The sequence below is a fragment of the Natrix helvetica genome, assembly GCF_964273705.1.
Source record: "Natrix helvetica genome assembly, chromosome: 1".
In the NCBI taxonomy this organism is placed as follows: domain Eukaryota; kingdom Metazoa; phylum Chordata; class Lepidosauria; order Squamata; family Natricidae; genus Natrix; species Natrix helvetica.
Window position 1 is genome coordinate 258,339,611 of NC_138548.1, and position 19,685 is coordinate 258,359,295.

At 41.6% G+C, this 19,685-nt stretch overlaps 1 protein-coding gene across 2 annotated transcripts in view; it reads left to right on the forward strand.

Annotated features, from left to right (window-relative positions):
- The first annotated feature begins 9,804 nt into the window (after nt 1–9,804).
- NOTCH3 (notch receptor 3) overlaps nt 9,805–19,685 on the forward strand; it is an 83,186-nt gene continuing 73,305 nt past the window's right edge. For both annotated transcript variants that reach the window (XM_081966999.1, XM_081967000.1), the window contains exon 1: nt 9,805–10,040. In XM_081966999.1, coding sequence (XP_081823125.1) covers nt 9,944–10,040 — 97 coding nt within the window. In that variant the 5' untranslated portion in view covers nt 9,805–9,943. The remainder of the gene's footprint in view (nt 10,041–19,685) is intronic.

Consider the following 19,685-nt stretch of genomic DNA (forward strand, 5'->3'; position numbering starts at 1 on the left):
AAGTCACTTTTTTCAGAGCTGTTGTAATTTTGAATGATCACTAAACGAACTGTTGTAAGTCGAAGATTACCTGTCCTTATTACACAAGCACAAAAAACTGAAGCATATTTTCAAAGCAAAGCAGTTAAAATGTAACATTTTCCATTATTGTTCATTAGCACAGTTCTTTTTCTTTCTTTCTTTCTCTCTCTCTCTCTCTCTCTTTCTTTCTTTCTTTCTTTCTTTCTTTCTTTCTTTCTTCTTCTTCTTCTCCTTCTCCTTCTGCCATATCCTATTTTTACCAACATCCGCACAAAAAAGTGCTATTGGGTTTTGTTAAGTTCTCTCTTATTACTAACATATTTGTAAAATTACTTTTTTCTAATGCATTCAATTTTTTAAATGTATTACCAGTATGTATATTTTTGCTTTCATATTTCAATTAAGCATAGTGAGGTTGTTTCCCTTTATTCTAAAGACATTCATAAAGTGGCATTTTATTCAGAGAGAATAGCTAGAAGAGAAAGGAGAGGACAAAATGGATCTGCACAAATAAACTATACAGACTCACAGCAGTATAGAATAAGGAGTTTTGTTTCTTAGCTGCTTTGCTTAGAAACCCCAAACTTGTTGATTGAGATTTCACACAGTGTCGGGGACACTTTCCCATATAACTCCTTGAATTAATCATTTGCTTGCTTAATCAAGAATGTTGCATTGTCCAAAATATTTCCTCAAGGCAATTTATAGTATTTATCACAAAGTTCTTAAAATCAATATATAAAAAGTTTTACCGGTAATTAAAAGTACTATATAAAACAATTTAAGTCATATCCTAAGAAACATAGTATAGTAGGAGCATAGATTCTAATATAGTGCATTAAAATATGGTCAGTTGCAATAACAAAAAGGAATGATAAAAAGTCGATTTAAAGGCAAGCAGAAAAATCAAGGAGTGGATTTCCATAAATGTGGGTTACCACTGAGAAAGGCCTATCTCTGAGGTCAAATAGCCTGGATAGTGGGCCTGTGAGGAGACTTTTCATGAACATTTTAAGGCCCAGGTAGGTTGGTCTGAATGAAGGTGGTTCTTTGAAGAACTTGGTTCTAAATTGTTAATGCCAAGGATTCTCAACTTTTTAAATAATTTGTCATTAAAATGATAATTAAAAGGGTGTGACTCTTATCATAAATAAAACTAACTCAATGAATTAGGACTGGACAAGGAATAAATATACTATTATCCTATAATGTATTCATTCTTTCTTGACTTTAGCTTACTTGGTAGTAGACTGATAATCTTTAACTTTTTATAACCCCCCCACACACACACATTTTCCCCCACTTTCAAAGGCTAGAAATTTAAAATAAGGCATAAAAATATCGAGCTTCACAAACACATAGACATATATTTCTAAAGACATTTCAGAGATTACAGATATATTATGACACACAATTCTGCCAATAGGAAATCATCCATGACTCACAGCACTACGAGTGGTGGATATTTTTATATATAATTAGAGTTATAGTTTTAATCATCATTCAAAATTTTGTAGTGGGCTTGCTCAGGCAAAGCAGAGAGAAGCTTTAATAGTATCTCGCTTTAGTTGTGCAAACATGATCAACTTTAAAAACATATTAAGGCCCCTCTTTAAATTATTTGCTTTAAACTGAGCTTGGTTATGAACTAGAAAAGCAACTGACATAAAATTATCCTGTTTCCCTGAAAATAAGACCTCCCCAGATAATAAGCCCAATCAGGGCTTTTGAGCACATGGGCTAAAATAAGCCCTCACCTGAAAATATTGCAACATAGCAGCAGCCATGAAGTGACCATGCTTGCCGCCTCCTGCACCTCGAAAATAATAAGACCTCCCAAAAAATAAGGCCAAGTGCTTATTTTTAAAAGAAAATAAGACTTTATTTTCAGGGAAACATGGTAATATAACTTATCCTGAATACTCGGTCCCTGTAAGTTTCCAAGTTTCAAACTTGGGTTCCAGATGAGTTGAATGTTGTCCATCAATTTAAGCTGGATGTAACCAGGGTAGGAGTAACTGGAGCAAGGTTCATTGCCTCTGGAGAGAATTGCAGTTGATGTACTAGTCTAAATTGCTTGTCATCATCATTTCCTGAATAACATGGAATCTAGGGACATACTAAATTGATGTTAGCATTTCAAGGCAATTGTAGTTGCACCTCTCCATTCAGTCTTTCCCATAGTAGCTCCATTTTGACTGCATCAGAAGGTTATGTGGCCTCATTCATTCTAGAAACAAGACACCATTTGAATTCCTATGGATTAAATGAATGGGAACCAGAAGTACAGCTTAACAAAGCACCCATCAAGTCTCCTTGATCTGATCAATTTTTAATGTTTTGCCAATAACATGTGTGTTCCACCCACATAATTTGGCAAAAGGGGGGGGGGGTTGTAGGAAGTTAGCACTCACCCCTCTCCCAGAAGAATGAAATATTCTAGGAAATATTAAAAAGGCAGAATATTATATTTCTCTGGATGAGAAAATGAGAAACATGTTTTTAGGCAGGAAGCAGACTCACTCTTAATAGCCCCCACCCTCCTCAATAGCCCAGAGCAGATGTCAGCACTTAAGAGATCAAGAGATAGCTAGGTCTATTCATAAGCAAATGCCCTCACCCAAGATCCAACAAAGGTAGGATTAGCCCTCTACCCATCTAGCAAGGGAACTCACCACATGGCACCTGGGGAGATTATATCACCCAGCAAGATTCAACCAAGCTTGGGACTCAAGACACTACAAAGTTACCCCTGCATGGCCCCATGGGAGTCTGACAACCAATCAGAATATATTTCTTACACAGGAACAGGAAGCTCCAACACGGGGCCCAAGAGAGGGTATAAATATCTCTCTCTATCCCACCCGTGTACTTTTTCTTTTGCCCAGGATCTCAAGCCATGTGGTCCTGTCCACCATTAAACCATCTTTCCAAGCAGCTTCCATATTTCCAGTGTCTTTCTCCCCACTTCTCTGTGATGGGCCCAACCCTCTGGAACGACCTCCCCCCCCCCCCGATATTAGAACTACCGTTGATCTCCGCTCCTTCCGTAAGAAACTCAAGACCCACCTGTTCCGACTAGCCGGCCTGGCCCAATTGTAATCATAAGTAACATTTATTACTGACCTTCCTGGATGGCTTTTTAAATTTTAAATTTTGGGGTTTTAATTGGTTTTAGATTGTTTTTAACTATTAATTAGTTTGGGCTAATATACAGACTGTATGTTTACGTTGTTTGTCTGGGTTTTTCGTGTTGTGCTTTGTTGTTTTATATATGTACTGTCTGTACACCGCCCCGAGTCCCTGCGGGGAGAGGGGGCGGTTTATAAATTTAATAAACTCAAACTCAAACTCAAACTTGGAACTGAACCCAGATGGACATTCCTTTGAACCCAGATGGACATTTCTTCCAACACATTTATACATCCCTACATACAACAAACCTTACTCTCTCATGTACATGACACAGGGAAAAGAAAATGTACCGGTAGTCTTTGACGTATGACCACAACTGAGCTGCAGATTTATGTTGCCAAGTAAAACATTTGTTAAGTCAGCTTTGCCCCATTTTACGATCTTCCTTACGGCCACAGTTGTTAACTGAATCACTGTAGTTGTTATGTTAGTAATATGGTTGTTAAATGAATCTGTCTTCCGCATTGACTTCGCTTCTCAGAAAGTCGCAAAAGGGGATCACATGACCCACGGATACAGCAACCGTCATAAATATGAACCAATTGCCAAGTCTCTGAAAGGTGATCACGTGGCCATGGGGCAACTGCAACGGTCAGAAATAGTCCTAATTGATTCTTTTCAGTGCCGTTGTAACTTTGAACGGTCACTAAACGAACTGTTGCAAGTCGAGGACTGCCCGTAGCTAATGAAAAGCTCGGCAGGTCACATTAATGGCACCACTACTACTCCCATTTCCTAAAGGGTTTTTTTCCCCTCTTTTTCAATCTTCTTGGAGGCACATAAACTATCTTGCCAAACCACTTCCCTTCTTCACTCAGTGACCAATTGCAGGACGACTCGTTTCTTACCCTTATTAGAAGTGAGAAAACAATCTGATCCTTCCCCTTACCAGACAAGATAGCTGGCAGGGCCCAAACTGTTTCATTTTCAGCTGATGTCTCTTGCTGGCTAGTTGACTGGCCAGGCAGAAAGACCTCTCAAAAGCTCTAGGGCAGGGGCATCAAACTCAAGGCCCAGGGGACAGATCCAGCCCACGGGGTGCTTAGATCTGGACCACAGGGCCACTCTGGAAACAGCAAAGGACCGGGCCACGGTGCTTCTACCAGTGAAAACAAAGCTTGGGAGGGCCACATGCAACCCCCCTGAGCTCCATTTTCACTGGCAGAGGTTGCAGGAGGCCGTCGTAGCCAAAAACGGAGCTCATGTTAAAACAGGGGGCAACACAGAATTCCGAAATGCATCAAACGCTAAGAATATGCCGCAGTCTTCTGTCATTTTGAGAAAGAAAATGCACAGGAACCCTGTTTAAGGATCCAATCCGGGTGGCTCAGTGGGACTAGAGGTTTAGTCTCCTGAGCTTTTGGACTCGTGCTGGAGCCCATCTTCAAGGAACTTCTCTCTAGCAGAGTGTGGGCTTTGCCCTATTCGGTGTGTGTATTTATATAGTGCCTGTTGTGTGAGGCTTGTTTTAAGGCCTGAAATGATACACGCTCTGAAACAGATTTAATGGGATCAAAAAAATATCCCCCCCAAACCCTTTTTAAAAATTCCCACAAATCTCAGCCTAAGCCCTGAAACCCTCAAATTCCAATTTAGCCAATATTATGTGGCCTCAGCCACGATGCAAAAGGTTGATCATTTCTATTTAGTAGGATAATTTTAACGGGGGCCAGACTGAATGTCCAGAACATGAAGTTTAGATTAGAAAGGAGCAGATTTTGCTGGGCATAGGATAACAAAGCAGCATTAACAAACTAAGGACAGGGGAGACAGTGAAATGTCATTTAATCCGAATTCATATGAAATACAAATTAAAATGAATTAAATTCAAACAGAATTAACACTGAATCAGTTAAATAAATGCTATTTTTTTCTGAAGCTCTGTTTTTTAAATCAGTAGCAAAATTGGATAGATACTACTACGGGTGGGAGTTCTGCAACTTTTTCCCCAAACCCCCATCCTGATTTGTCCATGGGGAAGTGACCTTTAGAACTACCACAGAGATGCATTGGCTAGAAGGTTCTTTTATAACTCTCTCTCTTAAGGATGCTACCTCTGTCATGAATGGGGAAAGAGTTAGTTAATCCTGGCAATCAGGCATTTAGGGTTAATTGGCCTTTAAGGTTAATTGGCTGGGTCATTGACTCAGTTTTCCTGTTTGCAGGACAGCCCTCTTTCTCCCCCCCCCTTCCTGTTAACAAAGCCAAGCCACTAAGTTACAATTCGCCAGCAACTTTAAAGGCACTCAAGGATTTTTATCTGAGGCTTCGAGAGGCCACACCTAAACTAATTGCCCCCACTGACTTTTTTGTGTTGCAAATGTACGTTTTAAGGAGCTGCTGGAGCTCAGAAGCAATACCTACCAATCCTCCTTCACTCCTGGTCTTGAAAATTAGTCTGATGTAACCAAAACATAGCGCTATAGTTTTGTAAAGGTGGGGAGGGGGGAGTTAATTCTAAGGAGAGGTCCAGTTGTAGCAGGCCTTTGGTTTGGGGTACAGAAGTTGTGTGATTTGCCTCTCTCCTTCCTCTGAGAGCCTTGGCAAAGGATGAGTGGGAACGCAGCATGCAGAGTGGCAGCCTGAACATTCCTGAAAGTCCCTGGCTTCGGCTCTCTGTTCATGAGGATGGAAGGCAGCCAGGCTGCCAGATGTGAGTTATTTGCCTGTAGCAAGCAGCGGGCCTGGCTCAGACGGGTTCCACCACTTCTACGACTTGAGCACTTACTCCCCACATTAGCCCTCTGCCACAGGCAATTTCTACAGGCAGACACGTCAGAATAAATAAGGCCAACATGGAAAAAACTATGAGTAAATCTGAGATGCAAAACGTTCAGGAGCCATCTAGGATTCACAGTGGGTTGTGTGAGCTTTCATTCTAAACAAAACATTTGTAGTGTTGTGTTAACAACCTCCTGAAAAGAGTATTGTTAGAGTGAAACACTCCTAGCATGCTTTATGAATCTTGACTGGCTCTGTTAATACTAGTTGGTTTGCTCCCGTTCAGTTCTCTTCCCTCCATTCCATGGTTCAACATACTCTCACTTTAAAACCTAACAAAACATCTTATAGAGTTAGGGTTTTTCTTATATTCAGGGCAAAAATAAGATAGGAGAGATAGGCAATGTATCCATGGCCCAAAGTCATTGTTTGCTCCCAGGTATTACTGAAAGAATGTATATGTTACCATGAATATGTGAAATCAGGCATTTTACAGAACGCCTGGAAAATCTGTAGAATGCCAAAAATGGGCCGTCAAAGTATGAAATGCTTAATATTTCACAATCTCCAAGGTATTCTATGCAATGCCAAAAGACAAACTGGCAAAGTATAATATACTCCCACTAAAATGCCATTCTAGCCTTCCTTGTTTCAACAAATGGGTCAATACTGGTCTTGATTGCTTGTATTTTTCAGTAAGAAAGTCGTGTACTTTATTTTGCATTTCTTCTTTCATTTTCATATAAATCTTTTCAATAAAGACAATAACTCTAACCCTAATCCTTTTCATGACTCTCTTTTCATACTTTGCCTAAATAATCCTTGTCATTCTGTAAGGTATTATACACAATACCAGGGAAAGTATATAGCAGTGATGGCTAAACTTTTTGTTGTTGCGTGCCGAAAGTGCGAACACGCATGACAGTGCCCGCACCCCCTAGCCCCCATAATGCAATGCACGTATGACACCCCCATGCTCTGCCCCCCTGCACATGTGTGAGCGACCCCCCGCCCCATGCTCCCCCACTCCCCACACATGAGCATGTGACCCCGTTTTGGGCCTAGTAGGCCTCCCTGCAGACTCCTGGGACCAAAAATGGGTCACGGTGCCCCCCCTCACTCCCCCACCCATGTGCCCATGTCTCCCGCATGTGTCCTGCCCCACACACATGCATGGCAGAGACCTGAAAATCAGCTGGAGGTGCGCACGTCTGTGCAGTGAAGTTGAGCTGGGGCTCTGTGCCACCTTTGGCCCACGTGCCATAGGTTCGCCATCACAGGTATTAAAATAACACAGACATTTCATATTTTGCCTAAAAAAGTCACACAGTCTAGATTTCCTAGGCATTCTATAGAATACCAACATTGCCCGTTAACATAGAAACAACATTTTCAACACCTGAAGGATTCTCCAAACAGTTGTTCTCCAAATGTGTCAGTTGACATCTTCCTTGTTCTCCCATACCAGTGTACCAACTTGGATATGTTGCTAATTGCATTAGTTATTAATCAAATTTATATAGCTGCCCATCTCGTGAGAAGTGACCTTGAGTGGTGGTATACCTAAAAACAGAGATTTTAAAAATAGAAAAATCAGCATTAAAAATGGAGATAAAACCAAAAAATATATATACAAATGCCAAGCAGAGCAAGAGTACTCGCACCTCATTAGTGGAGTATACGGGCCTCATCTAAACAAGTCTCTGGTTCTCTGGAAACCCCCCCCCCCAGGACTGATGGCACAACCAGGTCTTGGTTGTGTTGTGAATATTAGTAAATATTCGAATTTGGAATTTGGAGACTGTAAACCCAACAGCCAATATTTTACAATTTTTTTCAGATTGGAGACTTGTTTGCAATTTTGTGAGCATCTGCAGAACACCTGGCATGAGACAATTGCCTCTTCCCCCAAAGGCAGCCGGGGTGGGCATGGACAGGACAAAATACTCATGTTTTAGTGATCTAGCCCCCACCCTCCGTCCTTCCCTGGATCCTTAAGTGGGATCTTTGTGAAGCTCAAGAAATATGTCATCAGAGACATGCCACTACTTCTTCATTTTAAAAAAAATTGAAAGTTTTTTGAGAGTTTAGATTTTAGAGTTTAGAATTGAGAGTTAGGGGGCCTAGAAACATATCTGAGTTCACACCGGTAACTACAGGCACCATGTTCCTATAACTTGCATTTATGGTACAAATCTCATTTTTGGAAATTGAATTTATCCATCACTTCATAGCAAAGGAATGATGTCAAGGTCCACTAATGTAGTACATAACCTCTTTGTCATCACTGCATCCTGATCTCTTAGTACTCCTCCCCACCCCAATATTATTGCAAAGCCAAGCAAGTATTTATTTCCAGTGTCAACATTTGGAAAACCAGGGACAAAGAAGTTAAATAATTCAAGTGAAACAATTCAGGAACTTAAGGGTGGAGCATGGAGCCAAACCTTCATTTCAAAAGCAAAGAGTAATCTAACTTAATTAAATTCAGCATAAAAGATTATTGAATGGGGTGGAATATATTTTACTGTATTCCTCTGGAGATCGGAATCATGCTTCCTCTGCTTCCATATTTGGTTGAGAGGGCTGTTCTCTTGGGACACTTCCACAAAGTCATTTCACCCACAAATCTGAAAAATATGTTGTACTGTGACTGTCCCCTATTCTCATTCTGCTGTTTCCCCATTTCTCAGTGCTGTACTTACTAGGAGTCACCTCTGGAACATCTAATTAACATATTCTCTACAGGATTCCCAGTTCTTTCTTAATTGTCTGTGTGCAGTCCATGCACATTTTAAAAGAAAGCAGCTTCAGGATGGTGCAATTCTCAGGGAGCTGCTAGTAATCCTTGAAGACTGAAGTCTGGTGCTATTTTTCAGTGTCTTATAATAAGCCCATCATCCCCATCCATTGTATGGATGGTTGTGGATGTTGATTGAGATGGTAGAATATCTGAGAGGCACTAAACTGGAGGACGGGGGCCTGCTTTGCACCCCAAATCTCCACCCCAAATGATGGATCCCTTTGACACATTTCAAAGATTAGAAATGAGAAATTTCTGGAAGGTTTTTTTTTAGGCTTTCTTTGTGCGCCGCACCCCCCTCTTCCTCCCCCCCTCCCCGTTTGAGCAGCAAGCGTGCCGAGTTTGGGTTACTGGAAGGAGTCAGACGCTGCTGTGTGGGCTGTTCCCTCCACCTTTCAACTGGGGGAAGGATGGAAAGTTTTCCTCTCCTTGGGGATTTCGACGCGGAGGAAAACAGCAACTGTTTTTGGTCACGTTTGGAAGACTTGGTCGGGTCGTGTGTGGGAAAATGCGAGGCAATTTGATGGTTGGAGCGTGCAACCGACGCAAGCCACCCAGCGATTTCCCGGCCTTGTCTCTTCCCTCTCCCCCCACCACTTTTTGTGTGTGCCTCAGCCCCCTTGTAGGCGATCCTTTGGACTCCCTCCTCTAAAAACCCCTCAAATCTTACCGATCGCAACCTAACGACCCACCACGGCATCAAGTGGAAAGAACTAGGCGATGAGCCTTCCTGCTCGGGTATCTCCCCCCCCCCCGTGCCCCTCCAAGAATCCAGATGCCCCTGTGGCTGTGTAAAGGGGAACGAGCCAGTAGCCCCCTTCCCCCGCATTCCAAAGAGCGGGAAGGAGAGAGGAAGAGCAGCGGTGCCCCTGCAAAGCGCCACGCTTGTCTTTGACTTTACGCACACTCCTTTCCCCGCGCCTTCCCCCCTCCCTGCCCGCCCAACAGAGGCGTGGGGTGTAGGGAAAGAAGGGAGCGTGGGAGCCTGAGCCGAAGCAGGCCAGGCGGGCTTGGGTGCGGACCCCGCCCCCGGGCGGCAGGGTCGCTCCTCCCCGTTCTAACTTGGAGAAGTTTCCCAGGGTCCGGGGAGCGAGGAGGCGGTGCCGAGCTTTCGCTGCCTTGGTGCCTGGCTCTAGCCTGAGCTTAGCCCCTTCCATGGATCTATAGTGCGGCCAGCAGGAGTTGAAGACCCGACTGGGGGGAATGGGCTCGGCGACCCGGTTCCCAGGCCTTGGGCGGGCATGGCTGCTTGGCGGCTTTCTGGTGGTCGCGTGGTTGGCCCGCCTGGCACTAGGGGCAGGTAAGGAGCCTCGGGGGTGCCGGTTTAGGATCGAGTGCGGGAATCCCCTTCCATCCAGACTTTTAGGATACTTGGGACGAACCCGTTCCGGGTTTTTTTTTTCCTGGGCACGAGAGATCATGGCCTCTCCGTTTCCTCTTTTCAAACTTCTCAAAAGAACTTGGCTGGTTCGTTTCAAACTCCGTTCTGAAAGTTTCCAGCGCTCTTTCCCAGGATCGGGAGATGCGGGTCCCTGAAGTTATTTTCCTTGTTCTCAGCTAATTCTCTGCCCTCTCTCCCTCCTTCCTCCTCCGCCCCCCGTGAGAAGAAGGGGAGGGAAAAAGTTTGCTGGAGTCCGACCACAAAGAAAATAAACGATCATTGTTTAATTCCAGATTGGGGGAAAGAGAGAGAGGGGGCAGCGATTTAGCTGGACCGGTTTGGGGGGGGGGCGTTATTTCATCGGCACTGATTTGAGCTACAAGGGAAACAATCTTACACTTTTTATTTACTTAAAGCAAACTTTCTTTGCTGCCAGCGCCAGCTTCTCAACTTGAAGCAGCTGGAAAAACTGGAGCGTGGACGCAGGATTTGGCTTCAGTCAGTCCGCGCTGTAGCTAGGCTAGCTTTCTTTTCAAATGAAATCTTATTCCTCAACCACGCCGGGTGGGGGGGGGGGGGAGATTTGCAGTTTTCTCTAATCTCCCCCTGGAGTTTAGCGGTCTTGTACGCATGTCAGTGGATAGTTCTGTATATTTGCGTTCAGAAAACGGTTAAAGGGGGAATGGGATTTAGAGAACATACTTGCTGTACAGATAAGTAACTAGAGGCATTAAATGAAGACTGTAGTCTGAATAATACATAGGATTGTGCAATTGATGCACATTAGTAGGCCCGTGTAGATATATGATACCCAGACATTTCTCTGGGAGGGGGAAAAGTGTACTAGCCTGAATGGCAGTGATTACACGATACATTTGACTGGATCAGCTAAAGAATTAGCAAGTGCAATAACACGACATATTGAACTTGATTAGCATTAAGTTTAATTTTTCATTACTTGGCTTTCATTACTTGGCCTATTGCGTAAACCTAGCCCATTTGATTAACATGTGTTTCAATATATTCTGTAAGGTGAAAAAGTGGTGTAACTTAATTACTTCGCTTTATGAGTGAACAATTTAGAAGAGGTGTGTACATAGACAAATGTGCTGATCTTAGCACCCTAGGTACTGTGAGTATTTGCATTTTCTTATGATGGGAGCCATTATGAATGAAAGGAATACTTTGGATTTTAAGGATTCCCTCCCTCCCTCTCTCTCCCTCCCTCTTTTTTTTATATTTGAGATTAAAATGAAATGATCTTGGTGGTGGTGCTTTTGTTATGTGCTGTGTTGTGTTTACAGGATAGTAAAAAGAGGCTTGGTGATGGCTTGAGCAGATGTAGTAGCAGCTGTCATCCCTGGTCTCCCTCCTTCACATTTTGTTGGACTACACAATTTTACTGTTGCTGCAAGGAATTCTGCAAAAATTGTCCAAGGACTCACTTCAGCCAGAGCTACAGGCCCAAAGGCACCAGGTTTCTTTCTGCCTGGCCTAGAAGTTGCTATCTCTTGGCTGTAAAGTAGCATCTTGGAGTCAAAACTAGGGAGTGCTTAGCAGTTGAGCCAACCAGTTCTCAGGCTTCTTGGGAGTCCAATGGCTCAGTCTGTGCCCTGAAATCTATTCCTTCTCTTCCCCACTTTCTCCCCCCCCCCCCACATACATGCTCACTCACCCATTTTTTTTCCCAATTTGTGCTCTGGGAATAAACTGAGATGCAAGCAGGAGATAAGATGATTTAATTGGGTGTCGTGCATCAACTTGCTTTGGCCCATGAATCGTGCAGCAGCGAGATGCCAGGGATGAGATAATTGCTGCAAAAGGTAAATAGAACGTAGGGCTATTATTCAGCATGGGTTTCACTCTCCCATGAAGCTGCCTGACTGGTTTGGGGAAGCCGACCTTGCTTATTACAATGTTCCCAGCCAGCTGGTTCTGCAATGCGTGGGAATGTGTGGCTCGTCCTATGCATGAGGCCAGGAGATTGTGGATGCCCGGGAATATGAATCCCTCCTCCTCTCCCCGCCAGCTTGCTGCTTGGCTGGACATAGACAGGGCTTTGTTCTTGGTTGAGCAATTCCAAAGCAGTGCTGTTGAAATCCTGGCGGTCTCTAGCAGAGGAGGGCTCGGAGCTGCTGCTCAGAGCCACTCTTGAATGTTTTTTTTAATAATGCTGGAGAATTTGCACTAAAGTGATGGGAGATTCTCATCCCGCAGCTTCCAAAGCAGCATATATAGAGAGGCCCTTGAGAACTAGGTGATAGGAAGGCCAAGTTTCTGAGTTTGGATTGGCAGAAATAAAAGTTTTCATTGTTAGGATGGTGGGCTGGGCTGAACCAGATAAAGGTCAGGGAAAGGTTGGAAGTCTGTCTTGTGGGAGGATGTAATCTGGAGGGGGACTGATTTTCTGCCATGTTATACATAGGAAATCTAGAGCTTGGCGTTTATTTATGAATTCTATTTTCTGCCTTCTGTAAACAGTACTCCAGGCGGTTAGCAACAATAGGGAAACGATGAAAACTTTGGTTTAAAACTAAAAAACCAATATTTAAGGAATAAATTATTAGCCCTCCTCGGGAAGCCAGCTTAAATGTTTAAATTTTTTTGGGGGGGGGGGGATGATGTGTATTTGCTTGTTGGCAGAAGAAGATTGGCATTTATTAGGTAGGCTTTTCTCCCTAATAGAATTCGGCTGTTGGGGGCAACCACTGAAAAGGCCCTCTGTCAAGTTCTAGGCAAACACTGTGTCTGATTGATGGGATGGAAAGAATGCTTTTTTAAAAGAGCTTGAACACTAAAACCTCCTCCCGTGTTCTTTCAAATAATGTAGTCCCTAGAACATGTAGGGCTTTGCATGATGAGAAATGTCATAGGAAAGTCAGTTTTGTTCTTTGCTGCGATTATCCAGACTAGCCAAAGTTTCCAAGTTTTTTTTTTTAAAAAGGAAAATGTATTTACATGGATCTGGCACTTATAGTTCTTTGACTTTACCTAGACCATTTAAATCTGGGCATCTAGGCTTAGAGCTAAATCTGGATATACTCTCCAAACCAGGAATTTGAGAGTTCAAGAATCTTGTAAGCTCTTTCTCTGCTGCTGTTCCTTCCCTCTGGAACAGCATCTCCCCCTGAGATTCGGTTTGACCCAACCCTGCCTGCTTTTTGGAAGGCATTGAAGTTCTGCTTTCTCCCCTCCCCCCAGTCACTAGTATAGCCCAGTGCATTATTTTCCCATAGTGCTTATATGTTTCTATGTTGTTCTTTTGGTTTGTGTTTTTTTAAGTATGTTTTTCTTTCAATTGATTATTGTTATTGAAGATTTGAGGTGCTCTGAGTCAAGTACTGAGTAAGTAACAAACAAACAGGCTCATTAATTTTGAAGGTTGCCTTGTACCCAGATGTGCTTTTTAGCACTACCTCTTTTTTATCCAGTCTCTTGCTGACATTCAATCACTGATTGAGAACATGAACAGTTTCCTTGGGTTGAGAAGGAAAAAAATATTGCCATCAACAGATGTAGTTTTGGTTAGAGTTGCCATCAACAGATGTAGAATCCATTTCCTTGCAAAGCAGACATTTTGTCTTTTCCGAGGCTGTTTCTTATTTTCTGCTTTGTTAGACTAATAACAACGTGGTGATCTAGCGCTTTACTTGAAAAAATCCTTATTTAAAAGCCGTTTCATGTGACCATAAGCAGAATTTTTTTTCAACTTTGACATACACCGCATTCCTTCAGATGAAAAAAAAAATCTGTATTCTCTGCAAAAGAGATTTTGTAAGATAAAATGTCCTACTCTTACAGAACAGGTGGAATCTGTTGCTATAAAGTATTTGGTCTAGGACTGGACATTTAAGACCTTTCAGTCAGTTGTGTCATTAAAAGGAGGGAGGATTCATTTACAAAGATGGAAGCCAGGCCTTTCTTGTTTAAGAACCAAGCTGCACAGTAATTTCTTTGATGTCAACCTGTAAAATTGAGTTTTTAAATTCAGTATGCTTCTTGCAATTGCTTCCCCTACACTCATTCATATTCCTACTTCTTTTTATATATCCTGTATGAAATTAGAAAGGACATTTTCCATGTTTCTGTAGGTTTGCTGTAGGAGTCATAGGAGCTTCGCTATTGCATAATTCTCTCTGGGGATTTGAATCTTTCCTTGTTTTTCCAGTCGTGAGGTGGACGTGCCAAATGGGGATTTTAATCTAGTTTTGTTAGAGTAGTTTCATGGATCTTCCCTGATGGCTGGATTCAGTTTGGCCCAGTTATCAACTGATTACATTTAATTGGCTTCCATTATCCTCCGTGGTGGATCAGTGGCTAAGACGCTGAGCGTGTCAATCAGAAAGGTCGGCAGTTCGGCGGTTCGAATCCCTAGCACCGCGTAAGGGAGTGAGCTCCCGTTACTTGTCCCAGCTTCTGCCAACCTAGCAGTTTGAAAGCATGTAAAAATGCAAGTAGAAAAATAGGAACCACCTTTGGCGGGAAGGAAACAGCATTCTGTGCTCCTTTGCTGTTTGGTCATGCCGGCCACATGACCATGGAGACATCTTTGGACAGCGCTGGCTTTTTGGCTTTGAAGCGGAGATCAGCACCGCCCCCTAAGGGAACCTTTATCTTTATTCTTCTTTCAGGATGCTTTGACTTCAGTATACTTCTGGAAGGGGAAATTGTGGTTTTCTTCCATATGCCGGGGTTGGGCTTTTCTGCTGGGTGCAGGGAAGAAGCAGTCCCTCCTCATTTCTGGATCCTATGAACTGAAGCTGTCTGTACTTAGAGCAGAGAGTTGTTGAGATACAGCAGCTGCCTTCCTGCTGCAGCCTCTCCAGAGGCAACAGTGAGCCAACCAGCTGGCCATTCAACTCTCAGCCTCTTTATTCTGCCCACATGGCATGCTGGTTAACAAAGGCATTGCAAAGGCAGCTGGAGAGAATTTGGGATGCCCTTAGACAGCTTTGCTGCACTCAGTCATTTCTGGAATTGACTTTCAATCAGTATCCTCTTTTTCTTTTACCAACTTGGGATTTAAAGTACATGTATGTGTTCAAACAGTCTCTTAGTTGTGTTATATCCAGATCCTACCTTATTGTGATTCTGATGCCAATTTATAGTTTGTAAACATTATGTTTAAAAGCAGCATGATGAAAATGGGGCCACTCTATAGGGACTGTAACATCTGGATAACAACTAGAGGGCAGCAAAGAGTTTGAATTTACTGTATCTCTGCTGCCATCTAGTAGTTTCCCACATTTTTTAAAGTTATAGTCGCCTTAATGAAAATAAGCGCAAATGTTGATCAGCCTTAAAACTGTGGGAAACATTGGCAGCCTGAGCCTTTTTGAGAAGGGATCTATGAAGGAGGGCACTTTGTGTCCTTGACATTTGGACCCAATCTGTTTTGAGATGTTTCACTCAAAATATCCCTTTTTTGGTCAGAATTTTACTTGTCTCTTATAAGTAAGATACTTACTCTCTCTTGCCATGTTGGGTATAATTCCATTCCAGCTATTTATGATAAGACCAGGAATGTCCAGCTCCACTATAGTTATTACTTTAAGAATTTTATGCCCCAAGAATCGTTGTTTTGTTTTGTTTTGCTGCTTTTTCATCCCTATCCCATTTTCTTTTTTTGTGTTAAAAGTACTTTAGATTATAAATGTGGGAGAGAAGTTTCTCTTGCTTTTTAAAATATATATACCCACACATACACGTATATATAAAACTTTAAATGGTGAGGAATTGTGGCGTGCTGTACTCTGCCAATTATTCTATACCACAACTAAGAATAAGTTACACAATATAATTAACATATGCAGATTTGCTCTCTCTACAATAATATTTTGGGACATTTTTTTTTTTTGGCTCAGAATAGTGTGTACTCTGGCACAGAATCTTGATTTTTTTTTGTTTGTAACAAATAATTGCACAGCCCTGTTTAAAAGTGGCAGCCAAAAAGGAGCTGAAATCACTTAACCGCACCCTACATGGTAACTAAGATGTGGGTGGTGTGCACATCCTGTGTCATTTGAGCATTAAAAAGAAAATGGGGAATTTTGGAAGGCTCATTCAGGGTTGGAAAATTGTTTTTGAGAGATGTCCCGCAGTCTAGGTATATTTGAGAAAGAGAAGCTGTGCTAAATAGCATACAGTATGCTTATTGTATTAATGTATTGTTTTCAAATCACGGTGTCTACCTCTGTCTTGAAAACTTTTCCCTGTTGTAGAACCTTATTTCAGCAATGGCATTGTCTCAGCCGTTGAGGGTTCATGGTCAACCATAGCAATGGGAATAAATGATCAATAGAAATTAAATAGCCCCTTCTGTTGAGGACTTCCACTAGAAGTTGGAAAACATATTTATCCAGCCCTTCCTTAAGTTTATTAGCAGCCCTCATTATGTTACTTTATTTGTAAACAATTGAACAGAACTAGTGTGATGCAGTGGCTAAAGTGTTGACCCAAATCTGGGAGACAGGTCCCAGGTCCGCCTTCAGTATGGTGGAAACTCACTGGGTGACTCTGGGTCTCTTAGCCCAGCAAATAGAACAAAAATAACCGCATTGAACAGTGAATTCAGTATTCACTTATACTGCAAAGTTGCCCAGAGTATCAATAGCAATAAGCAAGTTATCTTTTAAAGGAGCTTATCTTACTGCCGATTTTGATCTTCTCATTGAGACATTCCATGAGTTCCTACAGCATTCTTCGAAAAGAAAACAAGACAAGATAATAGGGGTTTGTTGAGCATGATGTGCTTGTGAGCTAGCCTGTTACTCCATCCAGATGATGACTCCTCTTTCTTAAAGGGAACAGCTGTTGCATGACCAGAATTTTGGTGTGTATAGAAATCTTTTGGGGTACTGGCAGCAGATTAGTGCCTCTTGGAAGTGAAACTCAACCTCTTTCTTAGGTAGCAATCTTTACAATCTTCATGCCTTCCTTTTGTGTTGCAAATGAATTTTTTTGTTGCAAAGAGCAACTCGATTATCATCTGGGAAGGGTTAATTCTGAAGTACACAGTGGGAATAGTAAGGTAAACCTGAACAAGGCTAAAGTTGCATAATCTATCATGTATCAAGGGCAGGCCATCTTTCAAAGCTCACTGATGAACTTACTCAGTGTTATGTCTTAAGTGCTGTAGTGACCTAAAAACCTTAATCAGCCTGTCTACCTACTTATTGAAATTACACTGTTGGTTTTAATTTAATATGACCTTGGTAGTGGGGAATCTCATCTTATTTGTTACTTCAATTGCTCCTCCGCTTTGAACAATGTGTTTATGATTATCTTGCTTAAGTCAGAAGGCATAAAGACACATCTCTCTCTAATGCTGTCTGCCACACAATTGGACGGGTGGCTTCGTGCTTAACATCGCACAGATCTCTTGAATATTTATTGCTTGCTTTGTGGTAAATTCTGTAATGTGAGATACATTGTAATGTGTCCACTGAGAGACACAGTGGACGTACCATGGGGAAATTGTAGCTCAGTGTCCTTATCCCCTTGTCTTTTCAAAGCTACATCTTAAGTTTTCTTCAGGCATTATAATGTTCTTAGTGGGTAACCTCTGTACTCTATTATGAGATAGTCCCACCTAAGCAAAGGCTACTTGATGCTTATGCAAAAGGAATTTACACGTTTTATGACAGTGGCACATGCACCAGTTCCCAAATCTGGTGGTTTATGGGTAAGAATTAAATCTTCATTCTAATCTTTTCCTGAATTAATTGCATGAATTGGAGATAGTTACCAGTAGGTTGTATTCCACCAGAAATATACAGTCCAAATGGGAGAACTAAACCCCCATTTTGAATAAGGATTTGGCAGTAAACAAGGATAGCTGCATATAACTTTGAGAAGATAAAAACATTGGTTTTAGCTGTAGCAGTTTTTATTGCACAAATATAGTAAAAACGTCATCAAACATGTACAGTGTAAATAAGGGCTCTGTATTGAATAGCTGTGATTATGGAATAGCTATGCATTTAGTTGGCCACACTAGTGAGCAGATAAGTTATGTAAAGGTTTGAACGTTGACAAGATACCAATATTGATAAAAGGAGTCAGTTTGCTTCCATTAGAATAGTCTTTAAAAAATAGTTCTTACATTCATTTGCTTTTTAAAATTATAAATATATTCTAGAACGTCTTTGTTTCCAATAAAAAACTCAATTTGATCTCCAGTCATTAACAGCTAAGCAGTTTTGTATGACTGTGCCTTTGTTGCTTCATTTTTAATTGAGGCAATGCATGAGACAGGTGCTTTATGAGACAAGATTTTAGATTGAGAACTATAGGCTTGTTCTCCTGTCCTCTGTAGAATGACCATCATAGCAGATTAGAGCATATTAATTAATATAAATCAGTCTTCTGGGCCAACGTTCTCTGCTCTTCCTTTTAGGCATAGCAAGACTTGGATTCAAAGCATTCCTTTTCTCTTGATTCAACCAGGTGTTTTCTGATTACACATTAGAACCGACTGAAATTTTAGACCAGGCCTGTCAAACTTGCGGCCTGCAGGCTGGATGCATCACGCGCTGGCCATGCCCAGTCCCAGTTTAGCAATGGGGGGAAAAAGTCCTGATATATCACGTGATGCCGCAAGTTTGAAAATCTTGTTTTAGACTAAGGGAGCTAGCACAGTCAGTTGTATTCGTGAACTAAACTAAGAGGCCTAGGGCCTGATTACGTGCGGGACCAACATAATAGCTGCAATGAGGATACAGAAGCATTTGTTTCTCATACATACATCTTGAGAAAGTTTAAATGATAACTTTGCTTTATTTGTTTTTACATGACACATCTGATAGAATCTGCCTACAATAATAGTATTATGCTATTAATTAATATGGTGCAAATGATGAAGTGAAACCAAGAGATCAGGCATTAATTACAAATTTGATAATAAGATGAACTGTCCTTCACAAGTCACATTTTGAATGAATATGCCTTGTGCTTTGTTTTTTTTAAAGCATAAACAAAATAAAGCAGCCTAAACTTGCACATAAATCAAGTAAATTTACATAGCATTATTATTATTATTATTATTATTATTATTATTATTATTATTATTATTATTATTATTATTATTATTATTATTATTATTATTATCTCTTTTATTCATTAAACATGAAACTCAGTCAACTGAACATTTAAAAATGCATCACTCATATCATTGACTGGTACTGATGGTTGATATGGGTTGCTGCCAGCATTCTAGGTATCAACCAAGTACCTTCTTAAAATAGAAGATGTTCCGAGTAGCACAGTTTTTTGCAGTTCCGCTGGTGTTATTGCAGGAAGCTGCAATTTCTTGATGCTTTTTGTAAAATTCTTGGACATGGTACCAAGTGCCCCAATGACAATGGATATTACTGTTACATGTTTCCTCCATAGCCGTGTAGTTTCGATGGCCAGGTCGCAGTATTTAGTGATTTTTTTCCAGTTCTTTTTCTTTGACTCTAGCACAGGGGTGTCCAAACTTGGGAACTTTAAGACTTGTGAACTTCAACTCCCAGAATTCCCCAGCCAGATGGCTGGGGAATTCTGGGAGTTGAAGTCCACAAG